Source organism: Juglans microcarpa x Juglans regia, chromosome 6D (assembly GCF_004785595.1).
Source record: "Juglans microcarpa x Juglans regia isolate MS1-56 chromosome 6D, Jm3101_v1.0, whole genome shotgun sequence".
Taxonomy (NCBI): Eukaryota; Viridiplantae; Streptophyta; class Magnoliopsida; order Fagales; family Juglandaceae; genus Juglans; species Juglans microcarpa x Juglans regia.
Window position 1 is genome coordinate 33204535 of NC_054604.1, and position 17670 is coordinate 33222204.

Consider the following 17670-nt stretch of genomic DNA (forward strand, 5'->3'; position numbering starts at 1 on the left):
TTACATCTTGTCTTCAGCAATACAAAATTCTACAAGTTCTCAAAAACCATCACATAAGTAAGATGTATTGCAACTTGATGAATTGTCATCAACATAAATTGTAGACATTAAAAGAATGACAAGTCTTTATAAACGAAACGGGGAAGCTGGCCAACAATTAGAACATTGAAAAAAAAAATATGAAAGTCAAAATCACCGAAGATTCATATCAACAAGACTAATTTTACAGAACGAAGAACTCAACCACAAACCTCACTAAGAGAAACCAACGTAGAGGTGAAGCTCAAAGGAACACGCTTAGCGGAAAATGGGAATTACAGCACAGATGATCATCAGCAGTGTTAGGAACAGCGCCGTTCTACTTCCATTGATTGAATTTGCTGAAGAGATATCTTCTGGCCTGCAAAATTAGTAAAAACTGAAAGTCAGGTTTGCCCTCAGATGAAATGAAGAATATTTGGCACAAATTAGTCAAAAGTACATACTTCTGCAATTTGCTAAGGGCACCACAATAGAGGGCATTGTCTGGTAAGGGTAACTCAGTTTTGTTAGTAGCCTCCGGATTGACAACTCGGACATATGTTTCTTGGCCAAGATACCATGAGTCAAGGTTTTCTGTTCTAATGTTCCAGACTCCAACATTGTCAAGGGATATCAAGATTGCCGTCCATGCTCCAGGATAAACCTAGACAACCAAGAGAGGGGTCATAATCAAGTGACTGTTGGTGACATATAACAGGACCATTCTGAGCATACACAAAATAATAAATACTTAAAAGGTCTTTCAAAGGAAAATGTTTTCATTTGTTTACTATGAGATAAAATGTCATGCTCATCAAGATAATTACCCAATTCAGTTTCTACTATCAAATGTCGCGACAATCGATATGAGGCTTTTGGAGTTGACAGAGTGATCTGTCCCTTAACAACAGATAATCCAAAATAATTAAATTTCTGAATTTGACAAACTGTGACATGGTTAAAATATGTTAATCTCAACTGACAGTTTGTTTATAACCTTTTAATTATAGTCCACAACACGGGTAATAGAGATCCATCCTAATCCCTCTGGTCGTTTAAATGATTGGACAACCAGTATTATTTAAACCTCAATGATGATTTTTTTTTTATCGGTAAACCTCAATGATGATTTTGATAACAAGAAATGGAAAAACATGATTCTTAACACTCAAATATGCGTGCCAATCCTTGACCGACTAGTTATAGTTAGAAGATCACAAATCAAAACAAAAACAGAAACTAGATGTCAACTCGTAAAGGTTTTAATGTTTAGAGGAACCAGGGCTCGTTTGGACACTTGGAGTATCTCAGAATTATGTGAATAGTAGTGAAATGGTTTGTGAATGGTAGTGAAAATGATTTCTAGTTCAGCTGGTTTTTTGGGTTTTGGGAAATAAAAGAGAAATAGTTGAATAAAAATATTATAAAGTTAAAAATTGTTTAAATATTATTTTTTAATATTATTTTTGTTTTAAAGTTTGAAAAATGTGTATTTATTTTTCTGTTTCGTTTTGAAGTTTGTAAAAGTTGTAATGATTAGATGAAAAGATTGAAGATTTGAAATTAAAAAGTGTTTTGTGTTTGAGTGATCTTTGAGAAGGAAATTGTATGAAGTTTTGATAATTTCTCATTTCATCTCATTGCCCAAACATGGCCTATGAGCACAATAATGCCAAAAATATACCTGTGTTGTAGAGCGGGCAATTCCATCCCACTTGTTATACGTGCCCCTACTATTCTCGGTCCACTCACCATAATCCATCCTGCAATATATTAATCAAACTGCAGGGTTAAAAGCATTGTAAAGAGAAATCCTTACCTAGGGATGTTAACATAATGAAGCAGAACAAAAATGGCAGATCCCTACCCCACAACAAAAAATGCATATCCATTCATGTGATAGCTCTGCATCTTGGTGTCATTGTTCTGTAGTATTATTTCCATAAATCCTCTAAATGTCCCATTAATAACTGATGTTTCCATCCGAGATGGTCCTGTAAGAGGCCTAGTTGGGAAATCAAGCTTGTATACTCCCTTCACTTTGAACCAGTCAGCAAGCCTGATTGGTGTGGATGGATTGACAAATGAGATTCCACTCAGTGTTGTCCGTCGTTTCCCATTAATCGTCACTGGTGGCTTGTTTTTCAACACATAAATCTCAGTCACGTTGATTGAGCCATATCTGAAAGAACCCTGTGGATTAGGGCGAGCACCACTAGCAGATACATTCCATCTGTGGAATTTAACAATAGAATCCTCAAAAATCAGTCACAGAAAGAGATTCTCAGAACTGAAAGTTTCTAGTCCTAAGTTTGAGTTGAACTATTATTTGTTATGGCCTTTCCTGAATTATCTGGTGTTTTTGTACTCTTCCAAATGATTTCAGAATAACAGAAACAGATATTATTAAACAAAGAATTCATCCAAGTAAAAGAATCCCAAACCAGGTACTTGTTAAAAAAGTTGTCCCTGCGATAAAGACATGGGAAGACCAGAAAACATTAAACTAAACCATAACAAACCTGATGGATCTTGCCTGGTTCATTGAGAAAGTCTTGTCAAATTCGTCATTTGGTGGGTCTGGAAGGGGACCTTTTGCCTTTCCTTTGGAATTTGTGTAATGCAAGATGCCAACACCAGTAACTCTTTTCCAGCGCGATTCATTCACAAACCTAGGGCTTGCTACAATGTAGTAATCGGTACTTGCATTCTGATCCATGGTCACCAGAAACGAATAGGATTGTCCGACATGAATATCTAAGCTAGTGTAGTTTTGTTGCACTGTATATGATCCCTCTGTCTCAGCTAGAAGCAGATTATGGTTCTGGATCCTGAAATTGAGACTAGTTGACACTCCAACATTGTGTACTCGAATGCGATAAGTTTTCCCTGTCAAAAATTATGAATTTGTCATTTTAGGAGTTTGAATGACTCAACCAAGGCAAAATTCAAAGAAAAAAAAGGCAATAACCAAATAAAAAGTGATGGCATCAGGCAATGAATAATGAAACACACTAAAATAGGGGTAAAACCATCATCATCACTCCTGCATGATGGAGAATTTGAATGGCGAATTGTACATTCAAGGTAAAAAAAGATTCATCTATACATTTGGAATGAAACAAATGGAACAGATCCAAAAATGCTAAAGAGAATTGCAACAAATCTGATCATGATGCTAAAATTAAGCCAAAACCCATTAAAACATGGTAGAATTAACATGCATGCCCTCAGAGATCATACTAATTAAGAAGGTTAAAAAACAAGTCCATCGCAACACCTCATAAGAGGTTCAGCTTTAAAAAGAATACATTCTGTTGACACTGACTCAGTCATACGGGCATCAATCAAATATCATGATCGGATTTGCTTGCATTTCCAAACATTGTATGAACAGTATTAAAACACTTTTCATCCAGTACAAAAATAAAAATAGATTCTTTGCTAATCATGTCACCTGGGTGGACTTCAATTGTTTCATAATCAATGCCATCTGGGACAAGGGTATCATTATATCTGAAAGGACCTTTCCCATTAATAAGAACTCCATCTGGCATTCCAAGATCTTTCCCAGCATCAAGAACCTTCCTTAAGGCCTACATTAAAAAAGAAACAGCTTGAAATCACATAAACTCGTAATATCTACCCGGCACCAATTGGGATATTCCGATTATCCAATAACACTAACCGTATGATTCTGGGTGTACCAATCACCAATAAAAATGACAATGTCCCCATCTGGGGTTGCAAAAGGAATTGGAATTATGGCCCTGTTATTGATGATAAAGCCACCATACCCCCCGGAAGCTCTCTGGAAATTGAGAGATGGAAAATAGAAGAAGCTCCCAATCTGATCCTTAACCTGAAATTGGTAAGTCCAATTCCACTTTGGAGGGATAGGACAATTTGTTCCCAGAACTCCATCCTGCCATGAACTACGCCGCTGTTGAATCCCGGACCTGTTACACCACCAAATTCCATACAGTGATTTCCTAAAATCTGCAGTTTTTCCTATCTAACTCCTGAGAAGTTACAATAAATCCTACCAAGAAATGAGGAGATTCTCGTCCAATTTGTTCCGGACATTGACAGCGACGTTGTTATTAGTAGTCACATTAATAGTAGGACCAGGAAATTTTCCATTAACAGCAATAACCTACAAAATAATCCAGATATTTGGACATAAAATTCAAACCTTACAAGCTGATAGCACTAAACAGTATAACTCTAGGCTCAGGAAATGAAAATGCAAGAACATTTTGTAGATCTGGAGATAAAAATTTGAACTTTCTTAAATCTAAAGCTAATCCATTTTGTCACCCACGAATATTAAACAGACCCACATGAAAAAGATTACTGAAAGCAGTGAGAGAAAGTAGGTACTCCAGAGTGAAAGAGATCTGAGAGACATACCTGTTGGGGGACACCCAGAGGGGAGGCAGTGATGTAAGAGACTTCAAACTCATAGCTCACAAATGGATCCGCAGCAAAACACGAGCTCACAAATAAGGTAATGTAGATGAGGAACACTGATAAAAAGCTACACAAAGCCATTTTGAGACTTTTGAATTCGTGCGCTTGAAATTTAGAGCCAATCTTTGTCTAGCTTTTCTGTGATTTTTACATTATCAGAGAGGGAGAGAGAAGTTACCAGAGGCTCAAAGCAGAGTATGTGTGCGCTTGGGAGGGGGAGAGAGAGGACGAGTGTGAACGGCTCTATATGTCGCTATCGTCCGTGTGCTGTTCTTTGTGCAGTTTTTTTTTTTTTTTTTTTCCCCTTAAGATTATCTTTAGTTAAGAACGTAACTTGGGTGTATAATTAAGAGAGAAAAAGCACTTTGGATGGTTTTTTAAGGTTGATTCCAAGCCTTTGTCGGTCCCCGGTCGTCATTCATACGGTACGAGCATGGGTGAGAGAGAGAGAGAGGGAGTTTAGAGAGAGAAGTGACAGCGATTAGCCAGTTCACACATCGAGTACATACACGCACCATTGCGCTTTGGCCAAAATATCTACGCTTTTAATTTGACTGTTGTCTGCTCAGAATAAATTTTAAGAAGAAAAAAATTAAAAAAAAAAATACTTGACTGTTGTGTGTCTCAAGATCTCATAAGAAAATAAAAAAGAAAGAAATACACGAGTTTCAGATCTCTGGGAAAGCACCAAATGATTGCCAGCTGAGAGCCCCATTGTCCACGCGTGGACCCCTACCCATAAATACCAGGATGCCTGCTGATTACAGTTACATTTTAGTTGGATTCATTTCAATTTATTTTATATTTTATTGTTATAAATTTTTTTAAAAAAAATAAAAAATTCTATTTTAATTTTAAATGAGAGATTACGTGTATGATCATATTATTATAATTTTAAAATTTTTTTAAACATAATTATATAAATTTGTATAAATAATTCCTATTTAGAAATTGTATATAAATTAATTCTTTTTAAAATTTTCATATAAAATATAATAAATAATTTAATTTTTTTAAATCTTAACATAATAATAATATTAAAAAATAATATTTTAATAATACTTTATTCAACTCATTTAAAACACCTCATTTCATTCTATCACATGGCCATACGGTACACACCAGAAGCGACCCTTGTTCCAAGATTATGATTTTCTGAAATGCACGGATAAATTCGTTCCTTTATCATAAAAATCGTGGAGAGGATAATGGATTTTCTTTTTTTGCAAATTATTAGCCTCGAGATGCCAAAGGCAAATAATAAGCATGCTGTCTTCATAGAGGGAGTGACTTTTCATCAGTGGTGGGGAGTGCAATGCCCTGTAAATTCAAACTTTTACAGACACTTTTTGAAGGCAACATCCAACGGATAAGGTAACGATTTGTTTTGAGCTGGAGGGTACTCGATTACCCACCTGGATTGCCACGTCATTAGTTTATTTTAAACAAACTTCTACCTCTTAGCTGAGTTGGCAATAAGGTGGATATCCCATAGGAATCTCATCTTAATTAATTTTTTTTGAATTGCATAGTTTATTAATGAGAACCTCAATAAGGAATGGTCTAAGATTGCTTTCTAAATATGTGCCGAACAATTAATTATAAAGATATAATTTTTATAAAAGGTTTACAAATTAATTAATGTCTATCTAATCTTACCATCTCTTGTGTGAAAAATGCCAAAAACCAAGGTGTGATAATAATTAAGCCAATTGAGCAAACACTATTGTAGCCACAAGCAAGAGATATGAGCAGCTCAATTTTAATCCACATCTTGACTTGGAGATCCACGTCAGCAATATTCAATATAATATGATATAAAAAAATGAAAATGAAGAATATATACCATGAATAATTTGAAGGGAATAAACGAAGAATAATTATGTTTGCAGTCTCCAAATGAGAAAATTTTCGATGAGTCCTCTCTAAAGTGGAAAAATAACCTGTAGAGCTAAAACACATTTGGGGACTGAACGGAAATTACAAGGAAAATGTAGATTTAGATCCCTGACCCAAAACCCAAAACATCTCTAGGGACTTGAAACAATGTGAGTTTCACCTAATTAATGCCGACAAGAGATTCATCAAGAAAGAAATGAATGCAAAGAAACATCGGATAACTATAAGTAGGTTCAGTGGACTTGTTTTATGCTATCTTTATTTAACCAATGTAGAGACTTCGGTAAGAGAAATATTGGATTTCTAACAAAACAAACAAATTCCTTTTGTGGTCGGTTGTCAACGATGGTGCAGAAGATCGAGTCAAGGCTAGCAAATGGAGCTCAAAGTAGATTGATCGGTGATTGAACTGTTGGTACAAAAGGGGCTTGCAAAACAATAAATAGTGAGAAAAAGTTTGCTTCAAGGCGCGTTACAATGTCACTTTTTTTAAGACAATATTCGCCCTACCAATAACGGTATGCACACGGGTTACAAGCGAATTTACCTCTAAGATACAATAAAGCTCATAACAAGTCTGTTTGTCTAACTGCATTATGCACACACAAAATTAGATCTCGAATACCCTCAGATTTTGTTATTCAATCAAGAAATTAGAATTCTGTTCTCTCGAAAACAAACAGATTCTAACAAGTTCTAATAAATATTGAAGAAGTGAAAATTTTGGGAGAGAGAGAATTCGAAGTTCTATTCTGTGATCTTCAAATGACAGGCCAATGAGTCTATTTATAGATGACTAAAGGTTGTGAACGAAAAGTTATTACTCTTCGTAAATCTGAAAACTGTTCGGAATAGGTACATATATTATGCCTGTTGCCATATGAGTCCAACGGTTGCCTTGCTTCCGTTTCAACTAGATGGCACCAGTTCGAGTCGTGAGGTGCACACTTTCGAAGTTTTATTTTCATTTTCCTAAGCATTGCAGCACCTCGCTACATGTGCCTTGCTCGCGCATCCCATGATCCCCAAGCGTTGAGCGCCTATGGTCTGGCCGCATGCCTCTTGGAGCCCTCTTCATAAATAAACAAAAATCCTTCCTTTGGAAGAGGTTTGGATTGAACCCAATCCATGGGTTTACATGGGAAGCCTCAATACCACTAAACCAATTAAAGGCTTATGGCACATGATTACACACAAAATAGTATAAGTCTCATACACTTTCCATAACTTCTCTCTTTCTAAAATAATTCACAACTTCCAAAATCAATCCAAAAATATTATTAATATATATAATATATAATTATTTATTTTGAAAATATTTCTAACATGAACTCAAAACGAACACAAGAATGAATAGATGGTCGATAGAAGACGATGGTGGTGAAGGACACAACCCCTGCAACTCCATAAAAAATTGATGAGAGGAAAGAAATTTTACAAATTTTAAGTTACAGCTCCTTACCATTTCTCGCTATTTTATTTCTTTTTTACAAAAGATAAGAATCAGAAACAATATAGTCATTCATATGAGGAATCGATTTCGTTTGCCATGAAAGTAACAAACGTTGGGGTAGATGAATCTCTCTTGATCTGGGTTTGTTCATTATTGTAAAAGACACCGAGATATATAAATCTCTATTAATCTAAGTTTGTAACTTGTTCTGGTATTTGAGTTTGTTGTAATCGATTGAGGGAGCTGGAGAGAGGGGCAGGGGCAGACGGATAGAGGTCCATCCCCACATCCTGTGCAACAAACGAGGCACCCTGTCCCGCATGAATGGAGGTGGATTACGGGAAAAAGATTCCCATCCCTGCCCATGTGGAAGCAGGGAATGGGAAGGGATGGCCCCGTCCAATAAGAGGCAAATAGCACCCCTAATATATATTCTTACCTAACATTACCTAAATATCATGATTATCCAAAATAAATAATATAACCTGCAGAGTGCAGACGTGTATTGTTGGTGCATTGGCCTGGTCAATGATTATTGATTATTAACTACACGTAAAGGTCCCCATTGAATTGAAGTCCTGAACCACAACAAATAATGGATGTCTGTACAAAATGATCTGTGATCAATTGTGTGTAAACACGCCATATATCATATTTTTTCAAGTCTTCAATATCATGTAACACAATTAGATTAAGATTTTTTAAAAAAATTTTACCCGAACGCACAAAATGATAAATAATAAATATTATAAGATTATTTTTTATATATTTTTTCATTTTAAATTCTAAAATTCAAGTATGAACTTTATAAATCCCGTCACACTTCTTCCCATTAAATCGAAAAAGTAACTTTTATACTCGATTCGACTCCTTAGTTTTAACCAGTTAAAGCTCGTTATGTATTTATGAATGTGTGTGTATATATATATATATATATATTAGTTAATAATATAACTATATAATCTTTTATAATTATATATATAACACGTAACTGAATATACTCCATAATTATATGTTATTTACTCAAATACTTAAATCATTAAATTATAGTAATTATTTTATAATTCCTACAACAATAAGTCGGTAGGATTTAATAATCTTACATATTAGTATGTAGGAACCATATATGAAATGCTTATATTATACTATTATTATAGATCCTAATACTAGTAAATTATGCAGACATATAATATATAGTTGAGTTCTGCTATAGATTAGCAATTGTTCTCACCCTATACCTTACACTTGATGTGGATTTGTTTTTTTGTCAAATCCCTTCATTTTCTCTCTCCTCCCCCTTCAGCCGACCTCTTCTCTCTTCTCAATCTCCATCTCTTCCCAACGTCCCAGTCACTACCCACTGGCACCACCCTCTCGACGTCGTCGACCCCCTCCACCTTCAATCCCCTTCCTCCTGCGGCTCCTCCCCAGCCCACGCTCGAAGCTTCTCTCTCCATTTCTCTTGATTTCTCTCCACGAAACCGGCCAGCGCCGCCAGCTGCTCCACCGCGAACGGCTTTCCTTGCCGTCGAGCCACCATAGGTCTTTTCTCCCTCAGCCCTTACACCCTCCCATTGACACTCTCTCCCTCCCTCCCTCCCTCTCGGATCCCAGCAGATCTGTGTACCTCCAACGTGCACTGCCTTCCTCCACAGCGCAACACCACCGCAAGGCCACCCCAAGCCACCACTCCATGCCATGACACCATCCCTCACCCAGCCTTCCCCTCTGAGTCTTACCCCTTCTTTTCCTTTCAGTCAACGCCACCCTTGACCACCCCCACAATCACCGTGAGCCACCACACGACAGCAAGACTGTGAAGCCCAAAGCCCAGTCAGCCGCTACCTCTATTCCTGGCATGCACCATTGAGAGCCACTGCTACCCAGCTCAGCTCCTCCACCTAGGGTATAATTTATGAAGGAAGGGGGAAATTGCACTTTCGTGCTTCAGGGGGGTGGACTGAGAGAACCGGTTCACTTTAGTAAACCTGGTTTGATACGTAGGGTGCGGGGTGTGGGATTTGATAATTAACTAGCTGATGAGCATATTTATTCTATATAGTTATTAGGGATAAATATAAATTAGTTATATATTAATTATTTATAAAATTTTATAATTTTTTAATTCAATAGAGAGTATATTTGTTAGTCATAAAAATTCCATTGAACTTAAAATTTGTATTTTACAAATTATGTAATTTCTTAATTACTAAATTTTATTTAGAAATAAAAAATAAACAATTCAAAATTAAGCAAACACAGCTCGAGCTCGAGTTGGTAGCTCAGCTCCCTAAGTCGAGCCTGAACAAAAATAAAATAAAAATCTAAAATTCAAGCTAGACTTTTGTAAACAGAGCGAAACTTGATAATCCAAAGACCATATCGACTTAATTCGATTATAGCCCTAACATAACATGTTTGTTGGGATTTAGAATTTTTAGTGTTACGTATAGTAGCATAGATTTTAAGAAATGAGATTCAAGGTGGAAGTGGACTGTGCAGTGATGGAAGTCTTCAATATCATATGACACAATTGGAATAAGATTTTTTAAATATTTTACCCGAACACAGAAAAAAAATAATAAATATTATAAAATTTATTTTCCATTTTAAATTTTAGAGTTAAAATATAAACTTTAACTCCATCATGAAAGTTCTACCCAGACCTAGTTAAATTGAAAAACCATCAAACCCTAGAAAAAGTACGAATTATTTTGTTCCCTATAAACGAATTATTTTCCATTTTAAAAGATCGTCAATATAATTGCATTAAAAAAAAAAAATGTTGTCACGTTAACGTCTTGCTTGGACTGTGTCGACAGCTTTATCAACTTGATTAGGTTGCCTATAAAAATGGGTCGTATTATAATAATTGGATTAGGTTGCCTATTAAAATAACAAGACAGAGATTCAGTTGCACATAAAGATGGGTCATAGAAATAAATAGCTTTAACTGAGATTAAATAAAACATTTATTACCTTGCAGTTGTGGTAGAAAGGCGCAATTAAATGAAAAAGAAAAAAAAATATTTTTTTTTACTCATCATGATTATATTACACATCTGTTAAGAGAAAAATAAAATAAAAAATAAAAAATAAATAAATGATATAAAAATGATGAGTATAATTTTTTAAAAGAATATAAGCTGCTTACCGCAAATCAGGCCGCGATTGGCTCCAATAGCAGTAGCAGGCAACTATTAAATAAGCAAAACAATTTCTTAAAATTAAGCAGCCATAGCCTTTTTATGAGTAATTACACATATTACGCTTTTTTAGTATCATTTCTTTATTTTATTATTTATTAGTTCGATAAAAGTACCAAGAAGCAAACAACCTCACCCAGGAAGCACCTTGCCTGTTGCCTTTATATATCTTTTTCTTTTATTTTTTTGCTTTTTACTTAAAATCTTGCATTAGAATTTAGTTATAAGAATTTTTTTAAAAATAAACACATAATTTGATATAATCTGTCGGATTATAAAATTATTTTTATTAAAAAATAAATCTAACATATTATATGAAATTATATCAACTTACAATTTTATTTTTTGGTACAGCTACTATGTCACTCCATTTTGACCACTGGGCGTACCGCTCAGTATAATTTTTTTTTCTTTTCATTTTTTTTAATATATTTAAATCTTTTTAAAAAATAAAAAAAATCAATATACTTAAAATTATTTTTTTAATTACTAAATAAAAAAAATCTTTTTTTACGACGCGGTCAAATGAAACAGTATAAAGGGATTGTTAAAGTAAATTTTCTCTTTATTTTTATGAAAAGTTACAAGGACTAGGCAGATTGGGTCCAAAAAGAGCATTCAGCATAGGCCTCATAAACTTCAAAAGGCCCGCCCGGATTTGAATTAAGGAAAGTTAATTTTGCACATACAAAATAGACGGGTCAATTACGTACGTGTATTTTTTCAAATTTTGGTAAGATTTGATAGACGGATCAATCCTTTGATGAAAGACCTAAAAACCAATTCTCGTCAAAGTTCTCATATCCTATCTTTCTTAGTTTTAATATTGTTATTTGTATTTTCCTAATTCTAGTCAAAGTTGTGCACGGAGTAAATTTCAAAATAAAAATTATATTTAAAAATTATATTATAATAATATTTTATTTAATTGTCAATAAAACATCTTATCTCATCTCATCTCATTTGAAGTGCATAACCAAATTAGGCCTTACACTCCAACGACAATATGGTACAGAATTAATGGTACAGACAGCACCAAACTGGGAGCTTCAAGGGCACCGATTGCGATGGTGATAAATGTTATGCTATCTCGCAACAAGTCCCTACATTTTTGTTCCCAATGTGATCAACATGATGATCACTTTCCCATAAGATGAATTGATTGGACTTGGACGTTTGATTCGTGCATTATGCAGATTGCAAAAGAAGCTCATCTTGTTTTCATCATCATCATCATCATCTTCTTTGTCTCTGCTCAATTCAATGATCTTGCTCAGGGCGGAAGGGGCGTATGAATGCAGAATTCATCTGCCATATCTTGAGAGAGGAAGTCACACTGGCTTCAGTAGCATTGTTGAACAGAAATATCCGAGCAGCTCCATAGATTGCTTTTGTTGGATAGACACGAGACGTGATGCAGGTCCTCCCACCTTGAGCAAAGCTTTCAATGATTGAATGATCCACCTGTATTACCATAAATGTACACGCAAATATAGAAGTTGATGCATGGATCTAGTTAATTATAGCATCACATTCATTCGTTTAGAACTAAAACCAAAGCTCTACTAACCAGTAATCTCACAGACAACTTTTCATCTTTTAGTACTGGAATGGTGCTCCCATAAATTTTTTTATCGACATCAGTTGCCTCAGAAGACCTGAAAGGAAACAATCAAGTATTTTATTTTTTGAGTGAATAATAATAGAGATAAAAAATCAAATCAAGATAATAATTAAACAAGGAACAGAATTAGAAAGACCATAGAATACCTTGTTTGATCAGCACAGAAGAAAGTTGTGAGATTGCCATCAGTTCCTTTGGCAATATAGAAATACACAGGAGTGTGCTCGTTAAGGCTCTCATCTGCAAGAACAAGAAGCCCAAAGGGTCCCAGTGCGCCACGTTCAGCAGCTCCACCACTGGTGCTGCAGCTGAATTCCACGTTGGTTTGGGCTGTCCTCTCTAAAGCCTCCTTATCTAACTCAAACTCGGCGACAATATCTACCTGCGTGGCTGTGCCAACATCTAGAGGAACGACTGATCCTGCCTTGACCTCCACCTTGTCAAACACTTTGCTGGTCAATCTCAAACTGTCTACCTCCTCCACTGGCCATTGAAGCAAATTGGTACCAGTCTTTGTATCAAGCAACACTGTCCTTGGAATACTCTGCAGAGGATCATTACAAAAACATGAAAATCTTGTCAGGGAAAGTTAATCACGCAAGATATACAAGCTCATGGTATTTCTTTCGGTTACGTTACTCAAAAACAAAATCATGATAACCTATATGACTTTGAGCTAGAAAGAAATCAGCATACCTGAACTGAAGCCCAGCCCTTCTTCACATCAGCAATTTCACTATCAGACTCCTGAATCCAACCCCACAACACCCTCCTTCCCTTATGCAAATCATAGAACGATTTGGATGCGTAAAACATACCATAGTCATACCTCAATCCAAGACCAATCGTGGTGTTATCGGGAACCCATTTACCTGCCTTCTCATCATAAGTCCCAACTGCATAATAATCGTTTCTAGCCTGGTCAAGGCTTGTTTTGATTACATGCTTCACTCCAGGGCCCTTAACCGATGTGTCCAAACCCTTTATAGATGTATTAGACACAGGAAAGAAGTCCACACACTCCCACATTCCAGTGCCAGGGAAAGAATATAGCACCCCATCTAAAAGCTCGAAGTTCTTGAAGTCCTCAGTGCTGTAGATCAAAGTAATGCCCGTTTTGTTAACCTTGGACCCTATGGCAATGTTCCATTTCCCATCCGAGGTGTACCAAGCCGTTGTTGGGTCACGGAAATCCTGCGAATCAATGCCTGGTGGAGGGTGAAGGACCGGGTTGCCAGAGTACTTGACCCAGTTTATGAGGAGGGGATCAGACAGGTTGGCTGGATATGCAAGATTTTGAACCTGCACTGATTCATTTGTGGATCCAGTGTAAAGCATGATAACTTGGCCATCAGGAAGGATTGTAGCAGATCCGGTCCAAACACCATTCATGTCATACCACTGATCAGCAACCATTGCTAAGGGGAGGTGAAGCCAATGTATCAGGTCCTTGGACACAGCATGACCCCAAACTATGTCACCCCACACTGCTCCATTAGGATTGTATTGGTAAAAGAAGTGGTACCATCCCTTGTAATACATAGGGCCTGTAGTATTTTGCAAGTAGATTGTAAGAGTTAGCAAATTATGGATGAAAAAAATTACAGAAATTGTTAAATGATTCGGCTTAGTTTGGTGACGGGTTTTGGAATAGTTATAAGACTGATTCTTGCCTTGCCCTGGAACTTTTTTTTTCCCTTGATACTCTTATGAGAACTCATTATATTAGGTTGTTGAATCAAACTCAACTCATCTCAAATCAATCATTAATGAGACCGTCACCGCCAACCAAACTTAAGGTAACATGCCCGACTTTTCATCGCCTACCAACAGGTACCAAGCAACCCGATGCATCATACATAAAACTATGACCAAACTGACTTTTGAACCAGCCAGCTCAACAAGTTAATACCAACCTGAATTTCAAATTCCGACTAAAATTTGGCAAGCAGTCGTTTAATATTTTTCATTAAAGTACTTTTCTATTTGGTCTAGCTTGCTGCCTGTCATCATTTTGACCCACAATTCTCATATGATTATGCTATTGAACAGTTGTAACCATCCACTATTGTAATAGATTATTGAAATGACCTAATTTCCTGAAATCTCATTTCCAAAGATTTTGATCATCATAATACCGAAATCATAAATCCATTCAATCGTCTAGGTGTTCAAGATGGGGGCCAATATATTATAGCTATGAAAATAAATAGATAAACATCTGCCAACGTTTTATCTTTCCTTTTTCTTTTTCTTTTTCGCAAGAGTAAGTCATATCTGGCGACCTAAATTGGAGAGGAAGGTCTTACCGTTAGGATCTGAAGCAGAGCCAGCCAGATTCCCGCATGATAGTTGCAGCACGCAGCCAGAAAAAAAGAGAAGGGAAAAAAAAATAAGCGTTTGATTAATGTTGTAAATTAATAAATTCGTCAATTATTGCTTAAAACACATATTGACATTTTGATTGTCGTCAGTGCCTGTATCGTCACTATCCGACAACGTGGAAAACATGGAACTCTGCAAACCAGTTGATAGCACTATTTATCTATTTTTTATTTTTTTTATAAGTAAAGTTAATAGCACTTTTTGCCAGTTATGAATGCCTTTTACACTATTCTATGTCACTTTTTAAATGTTAATGCGGGCTGTCTATTGGATGACCTTAATACAATAGAGAACTTTTAAGACCAAAAAAAAAAAAAAATTACTCTAACCATAAAGTATTACTTAAAAATAATTTAATCATAAATTAATATGTTTTGATGTGATTTATTAAATTTTTATTATAAAATAGATCTAACAGATCAAATGAAATTATGTTAATTTATATAATTATTTTTATATAATCATTTTATTGCTAGAGTATTTCTCAAAACCATCAAACAAATAAGGAGAAAATAAATGATTACATTTACAAATTAACATACCGTTCATCCAATTCTTCTCAGGCTGGAAATGATAAGCAGTCCTCTGCCATGACAACATGGTATTGTTCCATGGAAACGACACGACATTGACGCAGGCAAATACCCGGTTCGCCTTCTCGGACACGCCAGCGGATACCCCACGTGACACCAGCTTCAAGGGCTCCGACGCCATCGATGATCCCGACGTAGCCAATGATACATTCCCATTTGCATGGACATCTGAATTCAGATCAGCAATGAGAATGGCCAAAAATAGTGCAAGCAACAAGAAGCCAAAAATGACCACGAGGGCAGCCCTCTTGGGTGGCCAGCGCCTCTCCAGATCCAATTCCCCGGGGCGGGGTTCATAGAGGAGAGGGGTGGTCGAGCTAGGTAAGGTGGCGGCGGGGTCCTCATGCTTTGATGAGAAGGACCGTAATAGGGTAGACACCACCATGGTATCAGGGGTTTTGTAACAACAGAGAGGGTAAGCAACCAGAAAATGTGATTAAGAAAAAGAGATGGAGAGACCCTCTGTTTGCTCTCCTTTCGCTCGTTGTTCTTCTCTCGTTAAAACCGTTTCAAATATGGATGTTTGGGCGAGCTCTCTGTTTCTTTTGTGCTCAGGTTGGTTTTCCTGCAATTGGTGTGGCAGGGAGCGAGAGAGAGGGATTTGCGAGGCTTTGAGTCATACAAATTCCAGTACCACGTATATATAGGCATTATACAGGTAAGGATGTTGCAGAAACGAGGTTGGACATTCCTTGTTCGCTCCAAACGTATTGCAACGAAGTTTAATGCTAACCTGTTCGGTTGGTGGAGCCTCTTTTTTTCGGGGTCATTGATATGGGGCAATGCTTTATTGGTCCTGAAAGCTTAGTGTCATAAATAATGCCACCCTCTACATTCCTATTGGTTTCTGCACATTAAGTTTAGGAGACCAATTCAGACTATGACTTCCAACCCCTTAACTTTTCATCAATAATATCCTTTGTCACATGTTAATAATGCAAGTTAGGTTGCCATTTTTTCCCCATCTTATATCAATTAGATCGAGCTGAGCTGGCACATATTCCGTCAACATGATCAGTTAAGGACTGTTTTGATCCTAAATGACATCTACACGTCAAGAACTCAACCAGGAAACCTTTAATTAATTTTCTTAGAAAACAAATATAAAATAAAACGGTAAATTTTGATTGATAGAGAACCCAAGATTAGATAATGAGATATAAAGAGATATTATCTTAAAGAAAGATTCTAAATATGATAAACCTCACATTCCTGCATACCACTTAAAAATATATGATTTTATTTTTTTATTCTCATATAAAATGAAATATAAAATATGAAAATAAAAAAATAAAATCATATATTTTTAAGTGATGTATAAAGTGTGAAATTTCTGTATAACATCATCCTATCTTAAATATTGAAAGAAGAATATATATATATATATATATATATATATATATACGTACGTGTAATAACTCAATCTAAGAAGCAACGCTGATCTATTACAATGCTCCATTATTAGGAGCCTACATTTTTTGGGGCTATTATTTCATTAGAAAAGATAAAATAATTCAGAGTTGATGACTCGTATTTGAAAGGGACTGCCGGCTGCTGAAGAACCATTAGTCTGTTTACCTGATCAAAATTATAATTACGTGGCCTTCCAATCTGAATCGATCCCATGTGTAGTTTTGACAGAGTCGTCAGAGAGAATGATTCCAGACACGTAGGCAAGAGATCATGACTGGGCGCTTATTAGGACCTACTTTTGTAGGTCAATAATGGAGCTTAAAATAATAAGAATAGTAATAATAATTGTAGCTTTCTCCGTTGGTTATCATTATTGACAAGAGACAAAAATGATGAAAACAATACACATGAACCAGATCATAATCTCCATTTGCTAGCTCATATTCCCAGTAGCCTCTTCGTTTTTTCACATGCTGACCCACATGCCACCTTTATTTGTCTCCATGAAAATTAAAGGTATAGAAATTATACCAAATTCGTAATATATAATTATTGTCTCTTGGGTCCCTACTGCAATGATGCAAGAAAGTCGATTACTTTGAT

The 17670-nt window shown here is 35.9% G+C and overlaps 2 protein-coding genes across 2 annotated transcripts; both read right to left on the minus strand.

Moving 5' to 3' along the window:
• Nucleotides 1-82: 82 nt before the first annotated feature.
• LOC121235109 (monocopper oxidase-like protein SKU5) lies at nt 83-4771 on the minus strand. Its single transcript, XM_041131354.1, has 9 exons — nt 4435-4771; nt 4068-4177; nt 3710-3980; nt 3479-3617; nt 2544-2910; nt 1889-2254; nt 1706-1784; nt 486-685; nt 83-400 (listed from the first exon to the last, which is right to left on the minus strand). Exons 1-9 carry the CDS (start codon nt 4573-4575, stop codon nt 298-300), a joined length of 1776 nt encoding a protein of 591 aa, XP_040987288.1. The 5' UTR covers nt 4576-4771; the 3' UTR covers nt 83-297.
• Nucleotides 4772-12025: 7254 nt separating this feature from the next.
• On the minus strand, nt 12026-16435 carry LOC121234834 (acid beta-fructofuranosidase-like). The gene is made up of 6 exons (XM_041130951.1): nt 15604-16435; nt 14986-14994; nt 13373-14223; nt 12823-13220; nt 12623-12710; nt 12026-12516 (listed from the first exon to the last, which is right to left on the minus strand). Exons 1-6 carry the CDS (start codon nt 16037-16039, stop codon nt 12313-12315), a joined length of 1986 nt encoding a protein of 661 aa, XP_040986885.1. The 5' UTR covers nt 16040-16435; the 3' UTR covers nt 12026-12312.
• Between the last annotated feature and the right edge of the window lie 1235 nt (nt 16436-17670).